Source organism: Gossypium raimondii, chromosome 11 (genome assembly GCF_025698545.1).
Source record: "Gossypium raimondii isolate GPD5lz chromosome 11, ASM2569854v1, whole genome shotgun sequence".
Taxonomy (NCBI): domain Eukaryota; kingdom Viridiplantae; phylum Streptophyta; class Magnoliopsida; order Malvales; family Malvaceae; genus Gossypium; species Gossypium raimondii.
The window spans coordinates 50,839,450-50,865,776 of record NC_068575.1 but is presented as its reverse complement, the minus strand read 5'-3'; the positions used below and the strand labels follow the sequence as shown (position 1 = coordinate 50,865,776).

The following is a 26,327-nucleotide window of genomic DNA, read 5'->3' as shown; positions in this document are numbered from 1 at the left end:
TTTAACAAAATCTACCGGAGTATATCTGGATAGTTTGATTCTCGATGTAGATCCGATCCTCCGAATGTATAAATACGTTAATCTACAAAAAACAATAAACACACACATGTAAGCTTATAGAAAAGCTTAGTAAGTTCATAGGCATAAAACATAAATCTTACCAAACATTTGTACACTTATACAATATACACCATTACTAAGTTTACCTGTCAACCACAATCTTTGGTGAGTTCCTTGGTATAAACTTACTACTACTTATTCTTTTACCATAATTCCTTTGGGCCCATTTGTCACTTACCATCCTTGATCAAAATTAAGGAACTGTTACGGAAAATTGAGTACTTCACTTTCACTTTGCCATAGTTTAACTATGGTCTTACTTATGATCACTTATCATTTTTCCCTGATCAGATAAGTGTAGCTAAGCTACCACTTATCACTTTGTCACTTGATCAGATAAGTATAGCACTTATCACTTTTTCACTTGATCAGATAAGTATAGCACTTATCACTTTTTCACTTGATCAGATAAGTGTAGCTAAAGCTACCACTTATCACTTTGTCTCTTGACCAGATAAGTGTAGCACTTATCACTTTTTCACTTGATCAGATAAGTGTAGCTAAAGCTACCACTTATCACTTTATCTCTTGATCAGAAGTACTCAAATCCGGCGTTCCGCTTAATTTGATCATTTATTCGATTTTCGTATTTTTATTTTACTCTCATTTCAACACTAAATATATTTCATCATACATTATATAATTCATGAAATTAACATTTAATCATTAAATTTCAGCCATATGAACTTACCTAGGTCGATTTACAGAATTTGTAAAAGTTCAGGGACTAATCAACTACTTTTTCTTTTCCTTGGCTTGCTTCGGGTTCTCGATCTAAAATAAAAATTTATTCATTCATCAGCATATAAATCTATTCTAATTCATTTCACAATTTATGCCCTTAAATTTTCGAAATTACACTTTTACCCCAAACTTTACAGTTTTTACAATTTGGTCCCTACTCAATTAACCCCTCAATTGATCTAATTTTTCTCAATTAACACCTTTTCCAACTATTTTAGACTACTTCATAGCCTTTCATATTCAAAAACGCAACACCAAACCTTAATTCCCAACTTTTTCATAATTAGGTCCCTAAAATCAATTTCTATCAAAATTACTTAATAGAATCATCATATAACAAAATTAAAGCTTTAATTCCATGTTTATTAATCATAAAAATTCAGTACTCATCAATGATAACTTTCAAAATTAGCCATGAGATCAAAAACTAATGAAATAATTAGTTGGACCTATTTGTAAAAGTATCAAAATCACAAAAATTAGAAGAAATAATCAAGAATTAAACTTACATGATTCAAATATATCAAAAACCAGCTTGTTTTAGACCTCATATGGCGTTTTTTCTGATAAATTGTGAAGAGATCTCTAGATTTTTCACTTTTGTCTTTGTTTTATATGTTTAATTTGTTAAGTTTCCAATTTTGCCCCTGTTTCTCCTTACATTCTACTGATTTTTCTTACCCAACCGTCCAGCCCATATAATTTGGGCCTAATTGCCTTTTAAATCCCTCCTTTTTAATCACTTAAGCTATTTAATCACAATTTAGCAAATTTTACACTATTTTCAATTCAGTCCTTTTTAGTTAATTAACTATCCGAACGTTAAAATTTTATAACGAAACTTTAATACCAACTCAATGACACTCTAAAAATATTTATAAAAATACTTATGGCTCGGTTTAAAATCTTCAAGGTCTCGATACCTCATTTTTATTTTAATTATTTTAATATTTATTCCTAGTACACTATTCACTATTTCAAAAATTTTCCTAACTTCACATTTACTTATTCTTACTAAATTAATAATATTTTCTTCTCATTTGTCAGATTTAGTGATCTCGAATCACCATTCCGACACCACTGAAAATTCAGTGGTGTATATATCATATCTAAGATTGTATATATCATATCTAAGATTGCATATATCATATCTAAGATTGCTTATATTATATCTAAGATTGCATATCATATCTAAGATTGTATATCCTCAAAAATTATGTTTCCATATGTGAGCCCGGGCTAAAATTGGGTATTACATTCATTACATGAGTTTTTTGAAGGACAAGCTCATTTTTGAGGATGTGAAATATTATGCTCTAACTCATTAGGTGTGACATTTTCTCTCTCCGAAATAATAGGGTTTGAACATGTAATTTAATTTATACAAGTTTTTTTAATACAAGGATCGTATTTTAAAATCTTTGCACATTTTCGATATTAAGACACTAATTAATCAACAAGGTACCAATTTTGGGCGTGTCGAGGGTGCTAACCCTTCCTCGTGCGTAACCGACTTTCGAACCCGTTTTCTGGATTTTATAAGACCAAAAACCATCGTTTTAGTAAATTTAAATTTTTATTAAAATGATTTAATTATGAGGTGATCCGATCACACCTAAATGAAAAGGATTGGCGGCGACTCCATTTTCGTTTCTTTTTTTAATTTAAGTCAATTCCCTTTTTTCAAAAAATAATGGTTTCGACAGTTTGGTCCAATAATTTTGTCGAATTGATAGTTAATTAAAGTACAAGATTTATCACTATAGATTTTTAAATGACCAAAGGACCAATAGAGAAATTAGATCAATTTTAAATGGTCAAACGGTGGTGTTGGATGACAAAATCCACTATCTTAGACAAATCATGCTTATGGTTAATTAATTAAAGTTTAATTAAAATAATTAAGATTAATTAAAAATTAAACTAAGTATAAGACAAAATTAAAAGAAAAAGAAAGCCATTTTCTGTTCTTCTTCTTCTCCGTTGAATGCAATAAGAAAGAATAGGGTTTGAGCTTTCAAACTTTTGGCTTTGATTTGGTGAGCTCAATTTAGTCATTTTCTTGTAATTTTTTATGTTTTTGAGGTCATGAGAGCTTGATTTAGCTAGAATGTACCAATTTACAAAACTGTTAAAGTTTTTTAAAGTTTCTATTATTGATTTCTTGAAGAAATTGCTGTTAGATTGTTAGATTTTAAGCTTAGATGTGAAAAAAGATTAGATTGTAATGTTCAATTGTTAGTTTTTGAACATAAGGTCTAAAGTGTAAAAATTATGAAATTGATGTGAAATTTTTGTAATAATAGATAATAGAGGGTCATAAAAGGATGTGATTGAGATTGATTACAAAATTGAAGCTCAAAATTGAAAGATATGGGTTCATGCATAATATGGGATGATATAAAATGTTTTGTATTGATAAATTGAATTAAATAATTGTATAGATCGAGAATTGAACCAAATTAGTCCTTAAAGTCTTAGTTATTGTTGTTTTGCCTGGTAAGTTCATATGGAACTTACTAAATTATTTGTTGAATTGTATTTGGTTCAATTGTTTGTTTATATTGAAGTGAATTTGTGGAAATTGGCATATTTGGCTATTTACGAACTGAACTGTAAAATGTGAAAATATTGGTTATACGATAGGGTACAAGGTATTGATATGAATGTTACATGTTTATAGGCTTTCTATGACATATGTATTCTAATAAAAGGTTTGAAATGATATGATTACGAAAATGATGTCGTGTAAACTTAGTAAAAGATTAGCATACGTATGACATGCCATTAGGGTCAAATATGAAATTGATCAAGGATTTACATGGTTATATGATATCTAACATTTGTTGTGGATTCTCGATTTATATGTATCATTGGTTTCGCCTGGACTAGTAACTTTGATACGATGTCAGCTTGTATTAGCAAATTCATAAATGTCAGCTTGTATGAGCAACCCTGATCATTGTCAACTTGTAACATCCTGAATTTTGGGGGTTAAAAGAACCAAGCTAGGCTTGAGAGGTAAAGCTTTCGATTGGGCTTATATGTTTTTCTGAGTGTTTTCAGAACATGAAAGAGTCTGGTGGTTCAGTGGTTAGATGTTTAGCATTCCCTTGTTCCTGTGTTTGAATCCTCGTGTGTGTAAAGTAAAATTTTGTTTTGATTTTTTAACCCAATTTTAAAGAAAATCTGATGGGTTAAAGTATTGTTAAATTTTTATTTTTTTGTAATTGTATTTTAAATTTATTGTTATTAAAAGAAGGAAAAAAAACAGTTTCCTAATTTTACTCTCCCACGCTACCCTTATCTTTTTCCTTCATTAGTTTCTTTCTTTTCACAATGCAATTTCATATTTTGGTTTTGTTTGCCACAGTGTTTCTTTCTGTCACCATTTTCCTTGATTTTTTACTTTTACCTAATTGTTCCACGGTTTTTATAATCCAAAGTTCTAATAATTTGAGCCGCCTCATTTGTTCTCTTGTTTTCGTTTAACCAAGTGTTGGAAAAGAAGTGTAGAGTAAGTGTTGTTCTTATTGGTTTTACATTAGTTTCTTTATTTCTTTTATATTGGTATGATCAAAATTCTTACGGGTTAAGTATGGTTGAAAAATCAAGTTTTCAGATTGGTAATGTAGAGGCGAATTGATTGTTCCGGGTGCTTGGAATCGTAATTTCAGGTGTGTTTCCTAAACTTATGCAAATTAGGGTTCAATTTAGTGTTGAAATTTGTGAAATGCAGCAAGATTTGAAGTGCTTTAGGGGCCACACAGGCATGTACCGCACACGGGCGGTCTACACAGTCATGTGCCGCTGTAGAAACTAGGGTAATTCGTTAGTCATACAACCTATAGGGCGAGCCATATGGGCTGGCCACACGGCCATGTGATCCCTGTAGGGAAATTTGTCATTTTTTACATGGGCATGTGCTTCTGTCACACAGCCGTGTATCTCTGTCACACAGGTGTGTGTTTTAGCCACACGGTCGTGTCTTCCCTGCTTTCAAAATGTGTTAATTTTGTCACACAGCATAGTGAGTTACACGGTTTACTCACATGGGCGTGCAACCCTGTCACGCAAGCTTGTCACTCTTTCGCAAGGTTGTGTAGACCTTTCACACGGTCTAGACCCTCCCACACGGCACACCTATTTTTACAGTTTTTTTTAAGGTCGATGCTAATTATGCAAATACAAAAGGTTTTCTTGCACCATATCATAGGGTATGATACCATTTGAGACAATGGGGGCAACACAAGCACCAAAGACAACTCACAAATTCTTTAATTTGAGACATTCAAAGCTTCAAAATGTGGTTGAGAAGATATTTGTTGCTCTAGAAAAGTATTTCCCATGTTAACAACATCATCTTAGTATAGCATAAAAATGAATGTTAGATCGTACTAGCATGTTAAATTTTTCATAACTTCAACCATAGGGGGATTTGAGAGTACATGGAAGGAGATTTTGATAATTTTAATGATGCAAGTTCAAATTCAGAAGATGATGAACTCAGCCAAGGACCAATATATTATGATAAGTAGCACATGTTAAAAATTAAAAAGAGAATAACCCAAAAAACATGCACAAGAACAATTAAATAAAATTGCATATGTTGTTTATTTTTCTTGTTATTTTTATTAGTAATCATATTATCAACTACTCCTTTAAACGAACATAAATATATGATGGTTTGATTTTAATTATTGTTACTTGATTAGAAATTATTTTTATCATACTAATAATTTTTATAGTAATTAATATTTTAAAATATAAAATATGTAACGAATAATTATAACTTATACTATCGACATGACATAAGAAATTACGATATAACTACACTTTATCAACCGAATACGTTTAAAAAAAATACATTTTTTATAATTACAAAAGAATATAATAATTACTTTTTCAATCAAATACTCTATTGCGTGGAAACAAACCTAAATAACTATTTTAGTCGAAATAGCGTAAATTCCATGCGGTTGAACGTTGAAATTTTGACAAGTGTCGCTTTACTCTTCAGAATGGCAAAGGCGGGAGAAAAACAAGCGATATTTTACCTATTATTTGATATCTAGGGTTCTAATCATCCTTTTCCTTTTTATAATAAATACTTAATAATATTTTAATCTCGATAAGCTAACATTAACTTTTCCGCAGAATTTTCTAAATAGAATATCATTTGTTTTTTGTGAAAGCACATGTTTTTAAAAGGAAATGGCAGACATTTTTTACTTGAACAAAACAGCTGAAAATCATAATCAAGATTTTAGGTAATTGTCAAATATGATTTAAGGCGTTTTGCTTGTGGCTACGGATGTTAGCGGGGCGGGGAACTTTTACCCAACCCAACCCTGACCCAGATTTTGATGAACTCTGATTTGACTTCGACTCTATAATAAAAAATTCACCCAATCCAAATTAAATTGATTGTTTTATTTTTTATTTTTCATTTCTCTCTTTTTTGTATTTATTTTTTTATTTATCAGGTTAGAATTTTCAAGATTTTCGTTATCTATTAGTTGTATTTATATGATAATAATAATTTTCAAAAATCATTTTATATCTTTAGAGAAATAGAAGTGTCATAAATCCCACATTGGTTAAATAACACTCTAATAGCTAACACTTACAATATAAATAAGTGTCAGTTTTCTCACTATTTTATGAGCTCTTCATAGTTTTTCATTTGAAAAAAAATCACAAGAGAGTATTTATAGTTTAAAATTGTTTTATATCCCTCATTATTTTTATGATTTTTTTCTTAAAGTTTCTTTATTTGAAGAAATTCATGAAAAATGATTTATAGTTTGAAGTTATTTATATAAAAGAAAGAGAGCTTATAATTTATAGTTATTTCATACATAATATGATATATATATATATATATATATATTGTAACACCCCAAATAACATAGGGTTAGAATTAATAAAATCACTAAGAAATAAGCCTTAAGTCTTGATGCCTAAGAGCTTAGGATACTCCTTAGAAAACCAAGGTTCAAACCCACTTTTCTTATTTTCTTCTTTCTCTTTTTTAGCGGCTAAGGAACAAACTCAATCTAGTATACGCATTAAGTGTGGTAGAAATAAGCTAAGAATGGACAACAACACAAGTGGTAAAGCTTTTCATTTCCCCATTATCCTTAGGTTTAAATCATGCCAAACTCATTCCTCATTTCCATTTCTTTTCTTATTTTCAGCAAAAAGGGTAAATTACCCTACAACCCCTTAAAAGTTTGAAAACCTAGCTATTTAATCCTTTTCCTAATTACATTAGGATTTGATTTACTTCTTTCATTCCAATTAGAATTTCTCACTCTATTCTCTATATATCTTCATCTTTTCTTTCTCCCCCTTTTCTTTCACATTATTTTGCTATTGAAAGTTATTTCTTTGCCCACCCCAAATCGAAATCAATCTCTACTAAAATGTTTTCCTACCGGTTGTTGAATTTATCAACGATAACCCTCAAAATCTCATTAAAGGTTGGGTAAGTATTCTCATTTCCAATCAGTAGAAATCATAAATCCTGGAATAACATCGTCCTTGTTAATCATTCAACTCGAATACGAATCTTTTACGAGTATTCTCGAAAATCTTGATAATTTTGATTAATCTTGGAAACTATTAATGATTCTTGTGTAAATATCGTCTGAAAGACCCATTCCAGGTACCCCGGATCAAATCTACGCACAAGGAACGACGTTCGAGATCTTGGTGAAAGGTGTACGTTCTTTTACGAGTAAATCGGGAAAAATTGTGAGTAGGATAGGGCCACATGGGCAACCAAATAACCATGTCCCCTTGCAAACCCTATGATAGTTCGTTTCTCACACAAGCATAACCCTTACACACAAGCGTGTGGACCACACGGCCTACAACATGGCCATATGCGCTGGAAACCCTTGTGTAGTTCGTAAACCACACAGCTTCAGTCTGTTACACGGCATGACCACACAGTTGTGTAAACCTTCCACATAGCCTAAGGCATCTCACGTTGCCTTGCCACAAGGCCATGTGCCCTTGTTTTTTAAATTTTATAATTTTGCCAAAATTTTGTGATTTGCCTAGTTTAGTCCTGATTAATCCCTGAACTATTTTTAGTGTTTAATTTTATTTAATTAAGTCCTTGATAGTATGAGTTATGTTAGAATCTATGATTTGATGAACTGAAATCATATGCTAATTATATATACTTGCATGAATTGTGAACAACTTAGATGTCTGTTGTATTGTATTTGTGATTGTACGTATAGTATACCCTGTACCGTTAAACCGTACACAGAGAAAGTATGACTTCAGATACTAGTTGACTTGTCACAAGCATATGAATTGCTACTGAATCGAACTGCAACAAGCATATTGTTTGCTATTGTATTGCTTCGTTAAAAGTGTATTAAATGCTACCAGATTAATTTCTTTAATCTAAATAAAATAAACCAATGTTATCTTTCTAATTATTTCTTCTCCACCGATTTGGACAACAACAAAAAACACTATTGTTTAGCTTTAGGTTTCGGCAAGCTTAACTCAATTTGCATGGTATGTATTCAAGCCCCATTTTTAGTGATTTTTATGTTTTTGAGTTTGTTTTAGCTTAGTTTAGCTAGCTCGGGGGTTAATTTGTAAAATTGTTATAGGTTGAGGGATTTACCATTGATGAATTTGAATGAGTTTTGAGTTTTTTTTTATAGATGATTAAGCTTGATTGTCAACTAAACTTATTTTTTAAAGTGATTTTTGGTGAATTTAGGGTTAGGGGGTAAAGTGTTAATATAATAAAAATTCAATGTTAATAATGTGAAATAGTAAGAATTTTGGGCTGTACAAAACCCCCAGTAAAATTGGCAAACATAGTATTTAGATAAAAATGGTGAATTTGCACGTTACGAATTTATGGATTAAATTGTCTAAAGTTAAAGTGTTATGGGTAAAATTATAGTTTTTCATTTATATGGGTTATAAGCAAGAATTAATGATATTAAGTTATTTGTTTACTTTAATTGAATGAATTTTTTATTTAGATCAAGAAAAGAGTCAATCGGATTTGAATCGCTGAAAAGCTAAAGTTTCATATCAGTCTTGATTTAGTTTTTACAATCCATTGTAGTCGAGGTAAGTTCATACTATAATTGTGTTAAGTTAAATTTCTTAATATTTGTGTTATTCAAATAATTGTGGTGTTTGTTATTTTGAATGCCGAACGATGAAAAGTTTATTATGAGATTGAAATGTATTGGAGATAGTGATTCAGGCTTTGTGCCAGTGTATTGATTTAGACTTTATGCCAAGCAGGCTTTGTGTCGGTGTATTGATTTAGGTTTTGTGCCTAGCAGGCTTTGTGCCGGTGTAATGAATCAGGCCTTGAGTCTAGCAGGCTTCGTTCTGGTGTTGAATCAAGTAACTTATACTGAAAATAATATGACAAGTATTTGATGATATGTTGGTAAGTTTACGGGTAAGTAACGTTTAATGAAAATGTATGAATAAGTTAAGTGTTGATCATGATTTAATGAAACGGTAAATCGATATGTGCAAATGAGTGGAAACAATTATTAACCAAACATCTGTGAAGGATGGATGAATGTAATTAGCCTCATGATTCATGTTATGTTTTCATGATGTTAAAATTCAAGTTGTCTGGTAATGATGTGGATTGCGGTGAATAGGAAAGTCAAGTACATATATAAGTTATTGAGCATGAATGAGTAAAGAAATGTTGAGGAGTTGAGAGTTTAAGTTTCTTTTATACGAATTTACTAAGCATTAGTTTGTTACGCCGTTTTATTTTGTTTTGTAGATCGTTGGAAGCTCGATAGATTGAAGCCTCGTCAAGGACTTATCACACTATCCATAAGTCATTTTGTTAGTTTTGATGTACTTTGATTTTGGTTATAAATGACATGTATAGAATTAAATGTGATAGATGTTGTGAGTATGTTATTTGGCTCACTTGGTTTGATTGTGTCTTTTGAGTATAAGGTGGTGAATTTGTAATGCTTATTAAGAATGTGCTTTTGGTCACTTTTGATGATATATAAATGCATGACTTATGGTATGTCTTTAAGTATTTGAAATGATGAATTTTACACAAGTTATTGTAATGACCATTGTTTTTTATCTAACATTTAAATCATCATTATATCAATATACATGGTTTTACTACGTTGTAAACATATTATTTATATTAAATTGTAGCACATTCATAGTGTGGGTGACAAAAAAAATTATAATTATATTTGAAGTCTTTATATAAAAAATAAATGAAAATTTAATTGAAACGATAAAGTTAAAATATTAAATATCATAATGTTTTAAGTTCAAATCTTATCATATGTGTTCGAGTACTGTCATAGTAAAAGTTGTTGTTCAGTCAGTTAGCAACTAAGTAGTTGCTGAGTCAGTTAGCAGTTTAAAATATAGTTACAGCAGCAATTAGTTTGTTAACTCTCTTGCTCTCGTGTTTGTATAAATACATGCAAGTTAGCATGTTCAGAATGAATCAAGAAAATATTGTTCTTTCTATTTTCTATCTCAGTTTAATAATCTTACATGGTATCAGATGTAAGTCTTTCCTGGTTTTCCTTTCTCTGCTGTGCAGTTTGAGTAGTTGATATGGCTGCCAACTCTTCTGACGGAGCGCTTGATAGTCGGTTCTTTTCTACAAAGCGAATAAGTGTGCTGCTTGAGGATAACACTTACTTGCTATGGCGCCAGCAAGTCCTTTTGGCTGTAAAAGCGCATAAACTTCAACGGTTCTTGAATGATCAACAGGATCCACCTACTCAGTATGTTACCGATGATAGTGGTGGTTTGCATGAGAATCCAGAGTTTGCACTTTTTGAGCAACAGGATAGTGCACTTGCGTCGTGGTTGCTTTCCTCCATTAGTCAAACGGTGCTTCCCCATCTTATTGGCATGGACACCAGTGCCAAGATCTGGAATGCGGTTGTTGCTTTGTTTGGTAGTAAAACAACTTCTAAACTGATGGCCTATAGAAGAGCTTTGCATTCTCAACGCAAAGGTGAGTTGAGCATGAAAGAATTTTTGATGAAGGTTAAAAGTTGCTGTGACAACTTCGCTAGTTGTGGTGAAATCATTGGAGAGCATGAGCATGTTACCGCGATACTCAATGGTCTTCTTCTGGAATATGAGTCGGTCATCACTATCATTACCGCGAGTCAGATACCCTACACAGTCCAAGGGATAACCTCCATGCTTCTTGACACTGAAGCTTGGCAACAGGTAGTAAGCAATGAGATTTCCAGTTCTGCAAACATGGTTTCTTCTGAATCTTCAGATGCTTCTGGTTCGTTACCGGCCTATCGGCCGTCATCTTCAACTCGGGGACGTGGGCGAGGGCGTTCGTCCAACTCAAGAATTCAATGTCAACTTTGTGGAAAAGCTGGTCATCTTGTTGATCGATGTTATCATCGTTTTGACTCAACCTACAAAAGTAGCAACTACAGGCCCCCTCCACAAGAAAATGCGTTCTTGGTTGGTTCCAGTCCTCCTCCACCGTGGTTTTCCTCTCCTACGCACAACTCTCCGTGGTCTTCCCCAGGTTGGTGTTTTTCTAATCCCTCACCTGTCTGGCCTAACCCGTTTGTTGGTAGTGCTCCGCAACAGGTCAATATGCCACAATAGGTCAGTATGGCTCCCTCAGGTGCAACACAACCTCAGGCATATGTTACCTCTCCTGAAACAGTGGCTGATAATGAAGGTATCCGGATTCTGGTGCCACGTATCATCTTACAAATTCAGCTACCTTGGTTGGTGAAAGTGGATCATCTAAAGGACCAGGTAAGGTGTTTGTAGGCAATGGTTCAGCATTACCTGTTTTGTGCACTGGGCAATCTTCGTTAGTCACACGATCTCGACCGTTGTACATGCGCTCGTTACTACACGTACCTGGCATCACTAAGAATCTCTTATCAGTGTCAAAGTTTGCTAAAGATAATGAGGTAATGTTTGAGTTTTTCCCTTCTCAGTGTCAGGTGCGTGATCTGAGGACCAGAGAAGTGCTTCTTCAAGGGTCAGTGCACCATGGTTTATATCGGCTTCAGCTCAACAAGTCCCCTGTCACTAGTCCATCGGCTCCTACTGCTCAGTGTTTTGCTACCAGCTCCAGGCTTCCTATTAGTGTATGGCACTCTAGACTAGGCCATCCATGTCGAGATACGCTTACAAAGGCATTACTCCGATGTAATATACAGTTTACAGACAGTAATAAAGTTGTTGATTGTGTTGCTTGCCATTTGGGTAAAGCAAGTAAGCTTCCATTTTCAAAGTCGAATACAGAATATACTTCACCCTTACAGTTAGTGGTAGCTGACGTTTGGGGACCTGCACCTGTTGTATCTAATGGTTTTAGATACCATGTTGCCTTCACTGATGCGTATTCACGCTACTCATGACTTTATTTTCTGAAAAATAAGTCTGATGTACTTACGGTGTTCCCACAGTTTCATCTTCAAGCTAAAAGAATGCTTGGTACAAAATCAAAGTTCTTCAAACAGATGGGGGAGGGGAGTTTCAATCATTGAAGAGTTATTTGTGTCAGCATAGGATCCTATAGTGGCTCACCTGTCCGTATACATCAGCTCAAAATGGACTTGTAGAACGGAAACATCGACAGGTTGTTGAAACCGATCTGTCCATGCTAGCTCAAGCAAACATGCCTGTGGTGTTCTGGAATGAGGCGTTTTGCAGTGCTGTCTTCTTGATTAATAGGTTACCCTCCAAACCCTTAGCTGGTATATCTCCATATGAAAAATTATTTAAAATCAAACCAGACTACTCATTTTGTCGAATCTTTGGCTGTCTTTGCTTCTCTAACCTTAGACCATTCAATAAAATAAAGTTGCAGTTTCGGTCAGCCCCTTGTGTTTTCCTTGGCTACTCTCCGTTATACAAAGGCTACAAGTGTTGAGACCCTACTGGAAAAATCTACATCTCTCGTCATGTCACGTTTAATGAGACTATTTTTCCCTATAAAACACATATGTCAACAGTCAGTTCCTTTCCTACTTTCCCTTAGAAAAATGTAAAAATTCTTGTCATACCTCCTAGCACTGTAGCTCACTCTCGCGTCACATCCAATGTCAGCTCCACTAATCCATCCCCACCACCTGTCTCCTCCACTCCAACGCCTACGATACCCCCTTCCCAGTCCATATCTTCTCCTTTAGCTTCAACCTCACCCACTTCACAGATCATGTCACCTAGAAACGCATCACCTATGCAACTCCAATCCACCCAACCTGCACCGACAAACACTCCACTCCATGATCACTAGGAGTAAAGTTGGCATTTTCAAACCAAAGGCTTATCTGAGCATGACACCTTCTTTGGCCAGTGATGTTCCCTCTGACATCCATACTAAAATGGCTTTTGAATGCTGGCGAGTGGCGGTTCACAGTAAGTTGCAAGCCTTGTCTCGAAATAATACATGGTCTTTATGTCCTCTTCCTGAGAATCGACAAGTAATCGGTTGCAAGTGGTTATTCAAAATTAAGAAGAAGGCTGATGGTTCCATTGACAGGTACAAAGCCAGACTAGTAGCAAAAAGGTATTCCCAACATGCCGGTCTTGATTTTCATGACACTTTTAGTCCGGTTGTTCGAGCCTCCACCATTCACACCATTCTTGCGTTAGCTGTTATGCAAGAGTGGGTTGTACGTCAAGTTGATATCAACAATGCCTTCCTTAATGGCGAGCTCACTGAGGAAATCTATAAGGCACAACCCCCTGGTTTTGAAGTCTCGGGTGCATCTGGTGAACCACTTGTGTGTAAATTAAATAAAGCTTTCTATGGCTTGAGACAGGCTCCTCGAGCGTGGTTTCAAACTCTCAAGCAGTACCTTGTCACTCAGCTTGGCTTTCAGGCATCCAAAGCTGATTCGTCTTTGTTCATTCGAGTGGCTGCAGGAAATTGTCTGCTGCTTATGGTATATGTCGATGACATATTGCTCATTGGTACCAGTAACCAAGATATTGATGCTGTGGTTCACCAACTTCACACGAAATTTTCTTTTAAGGATATGGGACTATTTAGTTTTTTTGGGGGGAATTGATGTTCAGCGAACACCCCAAGGAATGTTGCTCAGTCAAAAGAAGTATGTTGCTGATTTGCTCCTCAAGACTGGTATGCTCGGTGCAGCATCTACACCAACACCAATGGTTAGCACGCCCAAGCTAGTGGCCTCTGATGGAAGCCCTCCCTTTTCAGATGGTCATCTATATCGAAGTACTGTGGGAATGTTACAATATGTATGTATCACACGACCAGATTTGGCATTCTGTGTAAACAAGCTGAGTTAGTACATGAGTTCTCCTAGTATTACTCATTGGCGAGCTGTAAAACGTGTGTTAAGGTATCTAGCTGGCACTATGGATCATGGTCTGTATCTTGCAACAGGTTCATTAGAGTTGGTATGCTATTCTAATGCTGACTGGGCCTCATCCATTGATGATCGACGGTCTACGTCGAGGTATGTGATATACTTAGGATCTAATCCGGTTACCTGGTGCTCAAAGAAGCAGTCGGTGGTATCCAGGTCATCTGCTAAAGCAGAATGTCGTAGCCTCGCCAACTGCGTCTCTGAACTGTTGTGGATTCAACAATTGCTGAATAAAGTCAGAATGCCTCTGTTAAAGCTACCAACTGTCTAGTGTGATAATTCTTCGGTAGTTGCAATAGCTGAAAATCCTACACATCATGCTAGAATGAAGCATGTGGAAATAGATCATCATTTTGTTCGAGAAAAGGTGCTTGCTGGAATGTTGCAGGTCAATTTTGTTCCCTCTGATCAACAGGTTGCAGACGTTCTCACTAAACCAGTTACTCCTAAATTGTTTGCATCATTTCGACGTGCACTACGAGTGGTGTCATTAAAAGAAATGAGTGATCAAAAATAAAAAATACTAAGGGAATGTTAGAGTACTATCATAGTAAAAGTTGTTGTTCAGTCAGTTAGCAACTAAGCAGTTGCTGAGTCAGTTAGTAGTTTAAAAGATAGTTACAGCAGCAGTTAGTTTGTTAACTCTCTTGCTCTCGTGTTTGTATAAATACATGCAAGTCAGCATGTTCAGAATGAATCAAGAAAATATTGTTCTTTCTATTTTCTATCTCGGTTTAATAATCTTACAACATGTACATATCTTTTAAAAGGTATTATATAAAAATATAAAAGGATAAACACCCTCATAATAATATTTATTATTTTATCAAAGAATGGAGTTTTGATGATTTACTAAATGAATTGGGACCTAGTTGATGGATGATACCGCTTATCAGAAAGAAATTGTTCCACAAGCATATAAATATTTAGTTACTTTATTGTATTTAATTAATATAATTGTTCTTATAAACAAATATAAGTATATCTATGGTAAATGTTTTCAGATTGTGTGAACACCAATTTTATGCTTCCACATCGTGAAGTGGCAGCATAATAAGTAGGGGAAGTTAACATTTGAGAAGGTTTGAACGACCTAAAAAGTCTTAGATCGAAATCTAAAGAGTCGAAGTATGATTGATGTAACATCCTCTATCTCATTCTATCGCTAGATCCAAGTATCGGATGCTACACTAACCAAAATGATTTAACACAATTTTTGCTTCTGGTTTAATTACATACTTAAATAACTTGAATTTAAAAATCTAACTAAAGTTACAACTCGTATTAAATTAGTAATCAAAATTTAAGACTTTGACTCCCACAGTCATTTACAAATTTTGGACAAAGACTCGAAATCATATATAAACAACTTAAACCCTGAGGCGAGGCCTCTACTAGTACCCCTCTATACACACGAACAGCTATCACATTTCACCTAGTTCCTAGCAGAGTCTAGTTTGATCATTTTTTATTTCTGAAATCATTAATTATCCTACATTTAAACAGAAATTTTACAGGTTCGAAAGAACTTAGTGAGATCTACATATAGAATTTAAGAATTAAACCCCCTAAATTTTAAAGGAGAATTCATGACATACCCCCGATGTAGTTGAAAGAAATCATGTAAAATATATTTATAAAAATTGATATAATAAACAAATGTAACTTTGGATGTGATGGTAAGGTTGAATTGCTAAAAATCATGATATCTTAAGTTTAAACCCCATAAAATGTTAATGTCCTTCAAAATTTATGTTGAGAAACACGTTAAAGTTATATTTATTACTTTATAAAAAAAAGAATTTTGTCAAATTTTAATTGAGTTAATATCCAATTGACTCGTAGCATCAACTTAATCAAGAGCTTAAATATAGTAAAGATGTAATCAACAAAACAGATTTCCTCAAATTTTGGTTGAGGATATGCTTATTGGAAAGTATTTTAAAAATAACTTTTATAAAATTTTAATTTGGTTCTTAAATTTTAAAATATTTTAATTGAGTCTTTAAAAATATTATTATATAGATCACATTCGTTCATCAACTTATCGTTAGCTTAAGAATTGAATGCTAGCTTGAGTATGGGCTTTTTTACTCAAATAATTTAAAAAATAAATAATTACGAAAATAGGCATTTGTTACATTGTTCTGACGATGTCGCTTGACATATTGACAGCACCAGGCTGAAATGCGATGACCTAAAATATTCAGGGACCTGATCTATATATTTCCCATTTTGATTGGTAGCTGGAAAAAAGGCTTTACACGGTGACGGCACCAAACTTTAAATAGGGTAAATTGCTTCATAAACCCCCTTGTTTATTATTTTCTTTTATTCCCTTTTAACATTAAAAATAGAGAGGATTCTTCTTACCAATTAGTCCAAAAAGTGTTTTCTACCAAAAAGTATTTTTGTAAAAAAAGTTTATTCCAACTGGAAATAAATTTTACTTATTTTTCGAAAACTAATTTTTTTGTTTAAATTATGTCTGAGATAACAGTTAATGTATTCATAATAGTTTTCTTTCACTCACATTATATTTGGAAACTATAAATTTAACTAATAATTATATTTTATACATAATAAGATTTTTCTAAAGCTTTTATAATTATAATTTTATATCGTGTCCGTAAATCAAATTGATAATCAAATTATAAATCATAATAGTTTTCTTTTGCTCACATTATATTTGGAAACTATAAATTTAACTAATAATTATAATTTATACATAATAAGATTTTTCTAAAGCTTTATAATGATAATTTTATATCGTGTCGTAAATCAATTTGATAATAAAATTATAATTATTTTTGAAAAATAAATAAAATTTATTTCCAGTTGGAGTCAGCATTTTTACAAAAATACTTTTTGGTAAGAGACCTCTCTATTTTTTATGTTAAAGGAAAATAAAAGAAAATAATAAATAAGGGAGCAATTTACCTATTTAAAGTTTGGTGCTGCGAGACACATCCTTAAAGGCTTTTTCCTTTTCAGCTGCCAATCAAAACGGGAAATTCACAGATCAAGTCCTTGAAGTTTTTAGATTATCCTGTAACAAATGTCAATTTTCGTAATTAATCTATTTTTCATACATTTTTCGTAATTAATTATTATATTTATATTATTTGAGTAAAAAGCCCTTGAGTATGGCATAAAATAGTTTTTTATAATATGTAAATTAAAATTTAATATATGGATACATAATAAAAACAGAATGATCAAAAATAAAAGGCAAACATAAAAGATCTAAGTTATCTGAGAATTAAATGAATAAAAATAAGGAAGAATTAGCCACTCCAATAGATCATATGTAGGAAATAAATAAAAAAGGACGGAAATTTTAAATCTACTCCATCTAATATTAATAAAAGAATGGAAATATACGAGTGTACATCACAAAATAAAAAAAAGTAATAGATTTGAAGTTGGAATGATAATATTAACAATCACTTTTTTGATATATTTTATTTCATACGGCATTTAAATAAAAACAAAAGAAAACAAAAAGTAAATCTATGAATATACTTTTATAATAGCACAACTTTGATTTTAGGTGTTTTTGCGTCAACACTAATATGTCCGCAGCCCCTATATATACTGTTATTTTCAGCTTAAATTCATTTCTCTACCCATCTCCAAACAGAGCTCAAGGAGAGAGAAAGAATGGTGAGAGCTCCATGCTGTGAGAAAATGGGATTGAAGAAAGGTCCTTGGACCCCTGAAGAGGATCAGATTCTTATCAATTACATTCAACTCCACGGCCATGGCAACTGGCGAGCTCTCCCCAAACAAGCTGGTAAGTTACTTGGTTTAAAATCCAAACAAACATACATGCAACTTCATCATCTTGATCATTTGTAATTTTAGTATTTATGGGTTCCGATCTTTTTTCTCATCTTGTTTCATGTTTTTCTTTTGTTGTTGTTTTACTTGTCTTTTTGCAGGTCTATTGAGGTGTGGAAAGAGTTGCAGACTACGATGGACCAACTATTTGAGGCCAGACATTAAACGAGGGAATTTCACCAGGGAAGAAGAGGATACCATTATCAACTTACATGAAATGCTTGGTAATAGGTAATATCCCTTTCTTCCTCAGATCCAACTTTAACTTCATCATGACTTAAGATCTTGACAACCAGATTGATCTTCTCTTTTTTTTATATATATATAATAATTCAAGATATCGGAATATGCTGTTTTTTAATAATACCCCATCGGTCTGCTAACCATTTTTAATTTCTATCTATTTGGTTATTAATTAAATATAAGCATAGAAACGTGTGGGACTGAAAAGATTCCTTGCCGCGATTGTCACTATGCTTCTTGTAAACACGATTCAAAGTTCCCAAAAAACAAAAAACACTTAAAATATCAAACAAGATCATCACTTTGGTTCCTGCACTTCAACACTAGAAAACAAACCCCATTTTCCATCTTTTATTTCATCACTGCCCCAAACCAAGATTCTGATTCTCGTTTTTGTTTCAGATGGTCGGCAATTGCGGCGAGGTTACCGGGAAGAACGGACAACGAAATTAAAAACGTATGGCACACCCACTTGAAGAAGAGGCTCAAACACAGCCATGGGTCCAATGCCAATAACCGACAACCTATTGATCCTTCCAAAGACATCAAAAGAGAACAACAACCCGTGACAATTTACAGTCAAGTTTCCCCACCACAATCCAGCAGCGACGTTTCCACAAGCGAAAACAACAGCAACACCAACACCTCCACCACCAAAACTGAAACCAACGAAGACGTCTCTGAAATCGATGAAAACTTCTGGTCCGAAGTATTATCGGCTGATAACTCAAGCATGGAAGCCAATTTCCGAGTGGTTGGTTCGGACCAATATTTCCCAAGCTCTCCGCCTCCTTCATTACCAGCATTGGAAACAGTGAATGGCTATGGTTCCAATCTTTATGATACCGATGCTAACATGGATTTTTGGTATATTCTTTTCACCAGAGCCGCGGACTTACCTGAACTACCTGAATTTTGAGTTGCCTATTTTTGTAATTAGCTTTAGTGGTAACCTTTTAGTTTCTTTGATTATTCAGATTGGACTAGAATAAAATGAAAAAAAGAAAAATGTATCCATCTTGATATTGTCAAAACTTGCACATTACTCTTCCAAAATGGAATAATTTGGGCGGCACTAACCAAGTGATTGTCAAAAGCAAACTATAATTAATGCGTGTGCTTGTCAAATACAAACTCCACTTCATTAATTATATAGACACTAATTAAAATTTATTTAATTATCCCCTTAATGACCTACAGAATACGGATAATTAGTTACCGGCTCGTTACCTTAAGAAATAAAAAAAACCATTTAATTATACTTTTATATTTATATATTTAGCCGCTATAACATTTTATTATAATAGTCAAATTTATAGAGGAATTGATTTTTCATTTTATTCCTCTAAAATAGTTTTTTACTTATAATAACAACATTCATAGGTACGAAAGATATTCTTTATTAAATTAATTCACTATAACAACATATAATCTAAGTAAAATTATAGCTATTTAATATAAACAAGCCTATCAATTGTCATTTATTAAATGAAAATGATCTTAATTAAAATATTATTTGAATAAAATGATTAAATTTTACGTAAAAAATCTAATAATTATATTGAAAATGATTTTCGATGAATGGAATTAAAATATCAATTCAATAAACAATTAAGTTCCCTAACATCGTAAACTTATAAATTGATTACTTGATTTTAGTAACTCATGATAAACTAATTAATTTAATTTGATAACTCTTGATTAATTAAACTTTATAATTAATAATGTGAAAGAATGTAAAATAAAATATGCACATGTTGTACGTCTTTTAATTTTGTTGATTTAGTTTCCACTTTCATCATTTGATAAAAATTCACAATGTAAATTATATGGTAAGCTTACAACAATGATCTCTCTATAACAATAGGTTATTACAGGTGTATAGCAACTACCTCTTTATAACAAGCAAAATCTAGACAAATAAATACGAGTATTATAGAGAGGGTTGACTACATTTGTTATATTTAATTAAACTAACTATACTATCACCTTCCCTAAATTTTAATGCAAAATTTGATTGTACCAAAATAAATGATTTTCTTTGGTATTTCTCCTTCCTTATTAATAAAAATATTATTGTCTTTTCTAAATATTTTATTGCTGCATTATAAATATTATCTTCTAGAATTCATCAAGATACCACGGAAATACTTAATTTAAATATTGGACTTGAATTTTATTTAAATTTAATCGATCATAAAATTAAAATACTTTTTAGGGAAAAAAGTTTAACTTATCTAGGACATGGCATATGTAGGTGGTAATTAAACATTACCAGACTCAGCATTTTCCTTTAAAAACAAATCAGTTACTTTGTACTCTGCTTAGGATTTAATTACATCGCTAATCTCAATTAAAGAAGCTTTTGAAATGGCCACTAATAATTCAATTATTTTCTCCCCACAAACAAATAAAATATTCTATTTAGTTTCTTTTATTTTATTAACCAAATCGTTTCATTGGATTTCGTATCCAAAATTTTATATATTTTAAAACCACGTGATTAAATAGATAAAACCATTTTAATAACAACCCATCATTACAAATATTAAACTCAAAAATTAATCAAACTCAACTTAACTAATTATAATCAATCACACATTATGCATAAAATCTCAAAATTCCAAAAGAAATCTCAAATTTAACATCTCATCGCACCTAAAATGACAATTTTTTAGTAAAACAATCAATTTGTGAATGATTATATTATAGATGACTTGATAATCTTCCAAATTTATCGAGGTGGATTGTATTTTATCTCATTCGCTAAAAAAAAAGAGAGTACAAATTGGCCCTTCCATTAAAAATTTCATCCATACATGTTGTCAAGTGATGATTTGGTTTTTCCATTTTTTTTAATATAAGTGACCTAGAATTAAAGGAGGAGTAGGATTAGAAAAAAAATACTATGGAGGCTCTTATATAAGGAGTCAAGTTGCATTTTGCCACTTCTACTCAAAAAATGAGCAAATCAGTTCATGTACATTAGATCCAAAAGTAAATTGATCATTATGTTAAAAATGTAATCCCTTTTAAATGTTAAATGTTGATGTGGTCGATGAATGAACCAAACACTAAGACGTAGTGTGTCACGACATGACAATATTTTAAAAATAAAAATAAAAAAATTATAATTATTTAAAAAAGCAAATCCATGATGAATCTAGACAAATTATTATCCTAGTTCATTCATCCTGGACATGGTTTTTAGAAAAAAAATATAAAAACATAGAGAATTATTTAAAATGATCAAGAATTATAAAAAATTTAAAAATTATTAAAAACAACGTCTAGAATGATCCTGAACAAATGGTTGTTCGAGCTCGAATGAACCTAAACAACCATTTATCTAGGTTCATTTAGAGTGATTTTAAATAATTATAATAAATATATATAAAATTATTTAAAATTATTAATACTTATAAGAATTTATTAGAAAATGTTAAATTTTTAAAATCATATATATACACACATTTAGCATGCTTAATGAATTCAAATATACCCGCACACACATACATATGTATCTTTTATTCAAGTTGATGTTTTTCCTTAATAGAGTTGATGAGTCTTATTTTGTTAATTTTTATAATTCTTAATAAATTTTAAATAATCATGTATAATTATTTAAGAAATAATTCCATAATGAACCTAGACAAATGTTTGTCTAAGCTCATTTGAACCTAAACAACCATGTGTCCAAGTTTATTCTAAATGTTATTTTAATATTTTAATAATTTAAAAATATACAATTTCTTATAAATTTTAGTAGATTTTAAATAATTTTTATAATGTTTATATTGGACGTGGTTTTTCAATAATTATAAAAAATATATTTTTGAGATTTTTTTAATTTTAAATTTTCTATCGATATGGTCGAATGTGCCACATCAACACGAGATACACGTGGCACATCATGTATCATTATATGGTTGTTCCATTAGTCACGTCATCACTTAAAAGTAGGAATGGATGGAATTTTTTGCAAAATGACCAGATTGCTTTTTTATCTAAAGTACACTAACTAATTTGCATATTTTTTTAGTAGAGGGGGCAAAATGCAATCTGACTGTACAAAGGTTTCCATGATACTTTTACGTAATCCTACTCATCATTAATCTCACATCACTTATATAAAAAAACTTTAAAAAATTTAAATCATTACTTAACAACACATATGGATGAAACTTTTAACGAAATGGTCAATTTACTCTTTTTTTTTCTATCGTACAAAGGCTAGGGGTCTCCACAGTACTTTTACCATCATGAAATAGGTTTTTTTAAAGAGAGAAATTCAAAGGCAACCGTTTGAGTTATACGTCTATTTGGACAGCATAGAGTAATTGCAAGAAAACGTAATTACTTACTAAGGTAGTAATTACATCCTTTCTAGTTACAAAAAAAATCTAATTCTCAAATGTGTCTGGTTGATAAAGTGTAATTATATATTTAAAAATAATAATAATTTTCATTATGTTCAATTACCTTTGTAATATCCCGAAAATTACTACAGTAAGAAAGTAGGTATACTTGATATGGTAAAATAAGGAAATAAAGTGACAAAAAGGAAAATTTTGATTTATGTCAACATTGGAAAGTATATTATGACATATTAATGCAAGAAATGACTAATTCGCAAAAGTGAGAAAAGTTTTGTTGCCCAAGAGTAAATATTTAAAATTTGAGGGGTTAAAGTGTAAATATGAAAATTTGAAGGATCAATAGTGCAAATATTTTAAGGGTGGATGATCTAGAAACTAAGGAAAATCGATGAATTAGGACCAAATTGAATAAGTGAAAAATTATGAAGGATTAAATCGTAATTTTACCAAATTGAGTGATGACTAAGGATGGAATTTTAAAAGATCATGAAGGGAAAAATGGTCAATTAGAAGGAGAGAGAAATCTAGAAGGCAGTGATGTGTTGGAGATATTTTAGATAATTAAATAAATAAATATTAGTTTATAATATTTTGATTTGATTTTTTTAATAATATTTTATTATTTTATTTAGTATATTTATATGTGGAAAGAAAGATGAAAAACCACCATCCCACCATTTTTCCCATGCATTAACGTGAGAAGAAGAGAGAAAGAAAGAAAGTTTTGCTTTCTATACAATTTGGTCCTTCCACCAAAAATTTACCATTTTCACCTAGAAATCAAAAGAATTTCCATAGCTTCCAAGAGAGAAGAATAACAAGGAGACAATGGGGAGCTAGAATATCAAGTTAGATTCAAGAAATAGAAGCTAGAGGAGAGAGAAAATGAAGTTAAAGATTGAAATCAATAGCACAAGGTAATAATATCAAGATTTCAATATATTTTTAAGTTTGATATTATTGAAAAAGCATGGAAATAATGTTATAGTAGAGTTTTCTTATATAAGGTCTTATGATTTTGATAAATTATTGAAATAAAATAAGAGAAAGTGATGAGAAATATTATAGAGAAAGGGAAAAAGGGTGTTATAAATTTAGTAATCAACATTTTGCACTAAAACGGTTTTGGACAGCAACAGTAGGTTAACTTTGAAAATCACCATAAATCGTGAAAATCAAATTATAGTATGAATAAAATATGGAATTAAATCTTATTGAGTCTAGTTTCTCATGGAAGAAACAGTGTAAGTAATGGAATTTTAAATAATGAGATATAATAAAGTTTGTGAGACAAGGTCAGAATGAATTCGGGTTCCCCTGTTCGAGTTTAGAAAATCATAAAAATTGAATAAAAATAATTATAGGCTTAAATTTATATGTTTAAAATCCTGAATGATTCTATTTTAAATAGAAACAAATGGGAATATTATCCAATTCTGTACAAAGAGATAATTAATTTTAGTGAAGATGGGTTGGAACTGTCAAAAAGTGAAATAGGACAAAATTTAAAGAATAAAATGTACTTATTGGAAAAACCAAAATTCTGAAAATTTTATGGCAAGAATATATGTGAGTATAGTTTTATATAAATTTGAGGATCTCAATTGGAGTTCTGTAGCTTAAGATATAATTAATTTAGTGACTATGACTCAAGTGAACAACTTGTTATGAGTAAACAAGTAAATAGTGGTATTATGTATATATCAAGGATGTGGAATGGAGTGGAGGAGGAGGAAAATATATGTGAATATTCAGCTAATATGAGTTTATTTTAAAATAGCTAATTTACATGTTTTAGGTTCAATGACTAAATTGAATAAAAGTAAAATTTTAAGGGTAATTTTGTAAAATGTCAAAAAGTGACCAAATTGCATAAATGAATTGTTTTATTATTTAAATTAATAAATTGAATGAAATATTAATTTAGCTCAAGATTGGGTGGAAATTCGAGAAAAATAGAAAATTACCAAAATGTCCCTGAATTTTGGTATTTCTGCAATTTAGCCTGGTAAGTTCGTATGAACTATATTCTGTATAATTTTATTTAAAGTGAATGTTATTTGGTGATGAATATTATATAAATATGTGTTTTATTATTGGAATTGAATTATTATTGGTAATATGTATAATTATTAGATGCATTGAAATGATTATCGAAAGCTCGATTGGGTTGGAGGCTTGCTAGAGATATATCACACTATCCATTGGTTTTATCGGTAATTTTGGATGATTTGATTCTGGTAATAATGACATGTATAAGTTAAATTGGCCAACGTTAGCTCATTAATGTTTTGATTTTGATTGGTTTTAAATATGAATGCTTGATGAAATGAAACGTCTGTAAATTAATTTGTAAACTCCAGTAATGCTCTATAACTCTATTCTAGCGATGGATACGGGTTAGGGGTGTTACAACCTTAGTTAACTCCCTCACTACTCATCTTCTTCTAAGAATTGAATTGTTCTAATTATGTAATTACAATGATTACCCAAACATATTACGCATATGTAATTACGAGCAATAACAATTAAATCTAATGATTAAGTAAATCTTCAAACACAACAATATACTTGAATGGATCAAAATTGAAAATTCCTAATATTATTCACATGCTCGTATAATTATTATTTGTGGTGGCATAAATATATGAAATTAGGAATACAACCCCATCTTAATTTGTATGGGACAATGGTTAAAACTCTTATTTAACACTCGTTAGCTAGAATTCAAATAGTGTTACCCCATTTCCTATATTATATAAAATAAATAAATACAACCTTGCTATAATGGCTTGTCTTTTAGTTACATTTATTTAACAATTAAAATTTTTAATTTTTAATTGTATAAATTTTTCATTTTATAATTTAGGAATTTAGATTTATTGGTAGAATGTTGTACTCTTAGTTCTACTGAACAAGGCTATATTGGTGTTTTCTATTTTATTAAATGTAAAACAATATTTAATATTTTTGGTTTTTAAAGTGTTTATTAATTTTATTAAGTAATGAAATATTTAAATATATATAATTTACCAATATGTTTTATCTACAATATTATAAAATTCTTTTTAAAAGTACTGCGTGAATAAAAAGAACAAAATTAAAAAATCTCAAAATTAAAATATAAATGTAAAATTCCTTAAAATTAAACTTCCATATACACAATTATACAAAATCAAAATTTATGTATAGTATTGTACATCGAACCAAAGTTCAAATGAAAATTTGAGATTTATCCAAAAAGAATTAAAAGAGAAAAGATTTTTTATATGTATATAAACTATTAAGTTATTTTTAATAAAAACAAATTAATATCTATAAAATAATTAAAACAATAATAATTAATACATACTTAATGGTAAACAATAATTTATATGTAACTCTCAGAAAATGAAAGCCAAAAAATAAATATATTTGATAAGTTTGTAATCTCTATAAAAAAATAAAACCATAAATGTAACTTCTAACAATTAATAAAAAAATTAAAATTATCATATTTAATTATAACAAAAAAATTAGTATTTTTACCTCAAAATCAATAATTTTTCATAACTTAATTATAATACCTTCAAACTATTTAAATTTATCTAATTAA

At 31.1% G+C, this 26,327-nt stretch overlaps 1 protein-coding gene across 1 annotated transcript; it reads left to right on the top strand.

Annotated features, from left to right (window-relative positions):
- Nucleotides 1–17,881: 17,881 nt before the first annotated feature.
- LOC105803204 (transcription factor MYB30) lies at nucleotides 17,882–19,387 on the top strand. The gene is made up of 3 exons (XM_012635241.2): nucleotides 17,882–18,063; nucleotides 18,212–18,341; nucleotides 18,756–19,387. Exons 1-3 carry the CDS (start codon nucleotides 17,931–17,933, stop codon nucleotides 19,270–19,272), a joined length of 780 nt encoding a protein of 259 aa, XP_012490695.1. The 5' UTR covers nucleotides 17,882–17,930; the 3' UTR covers nucleotides 19,273–19,387.
- Nucleotides 19,388–26,327: the final 6,940 nt, after the last annotated feature.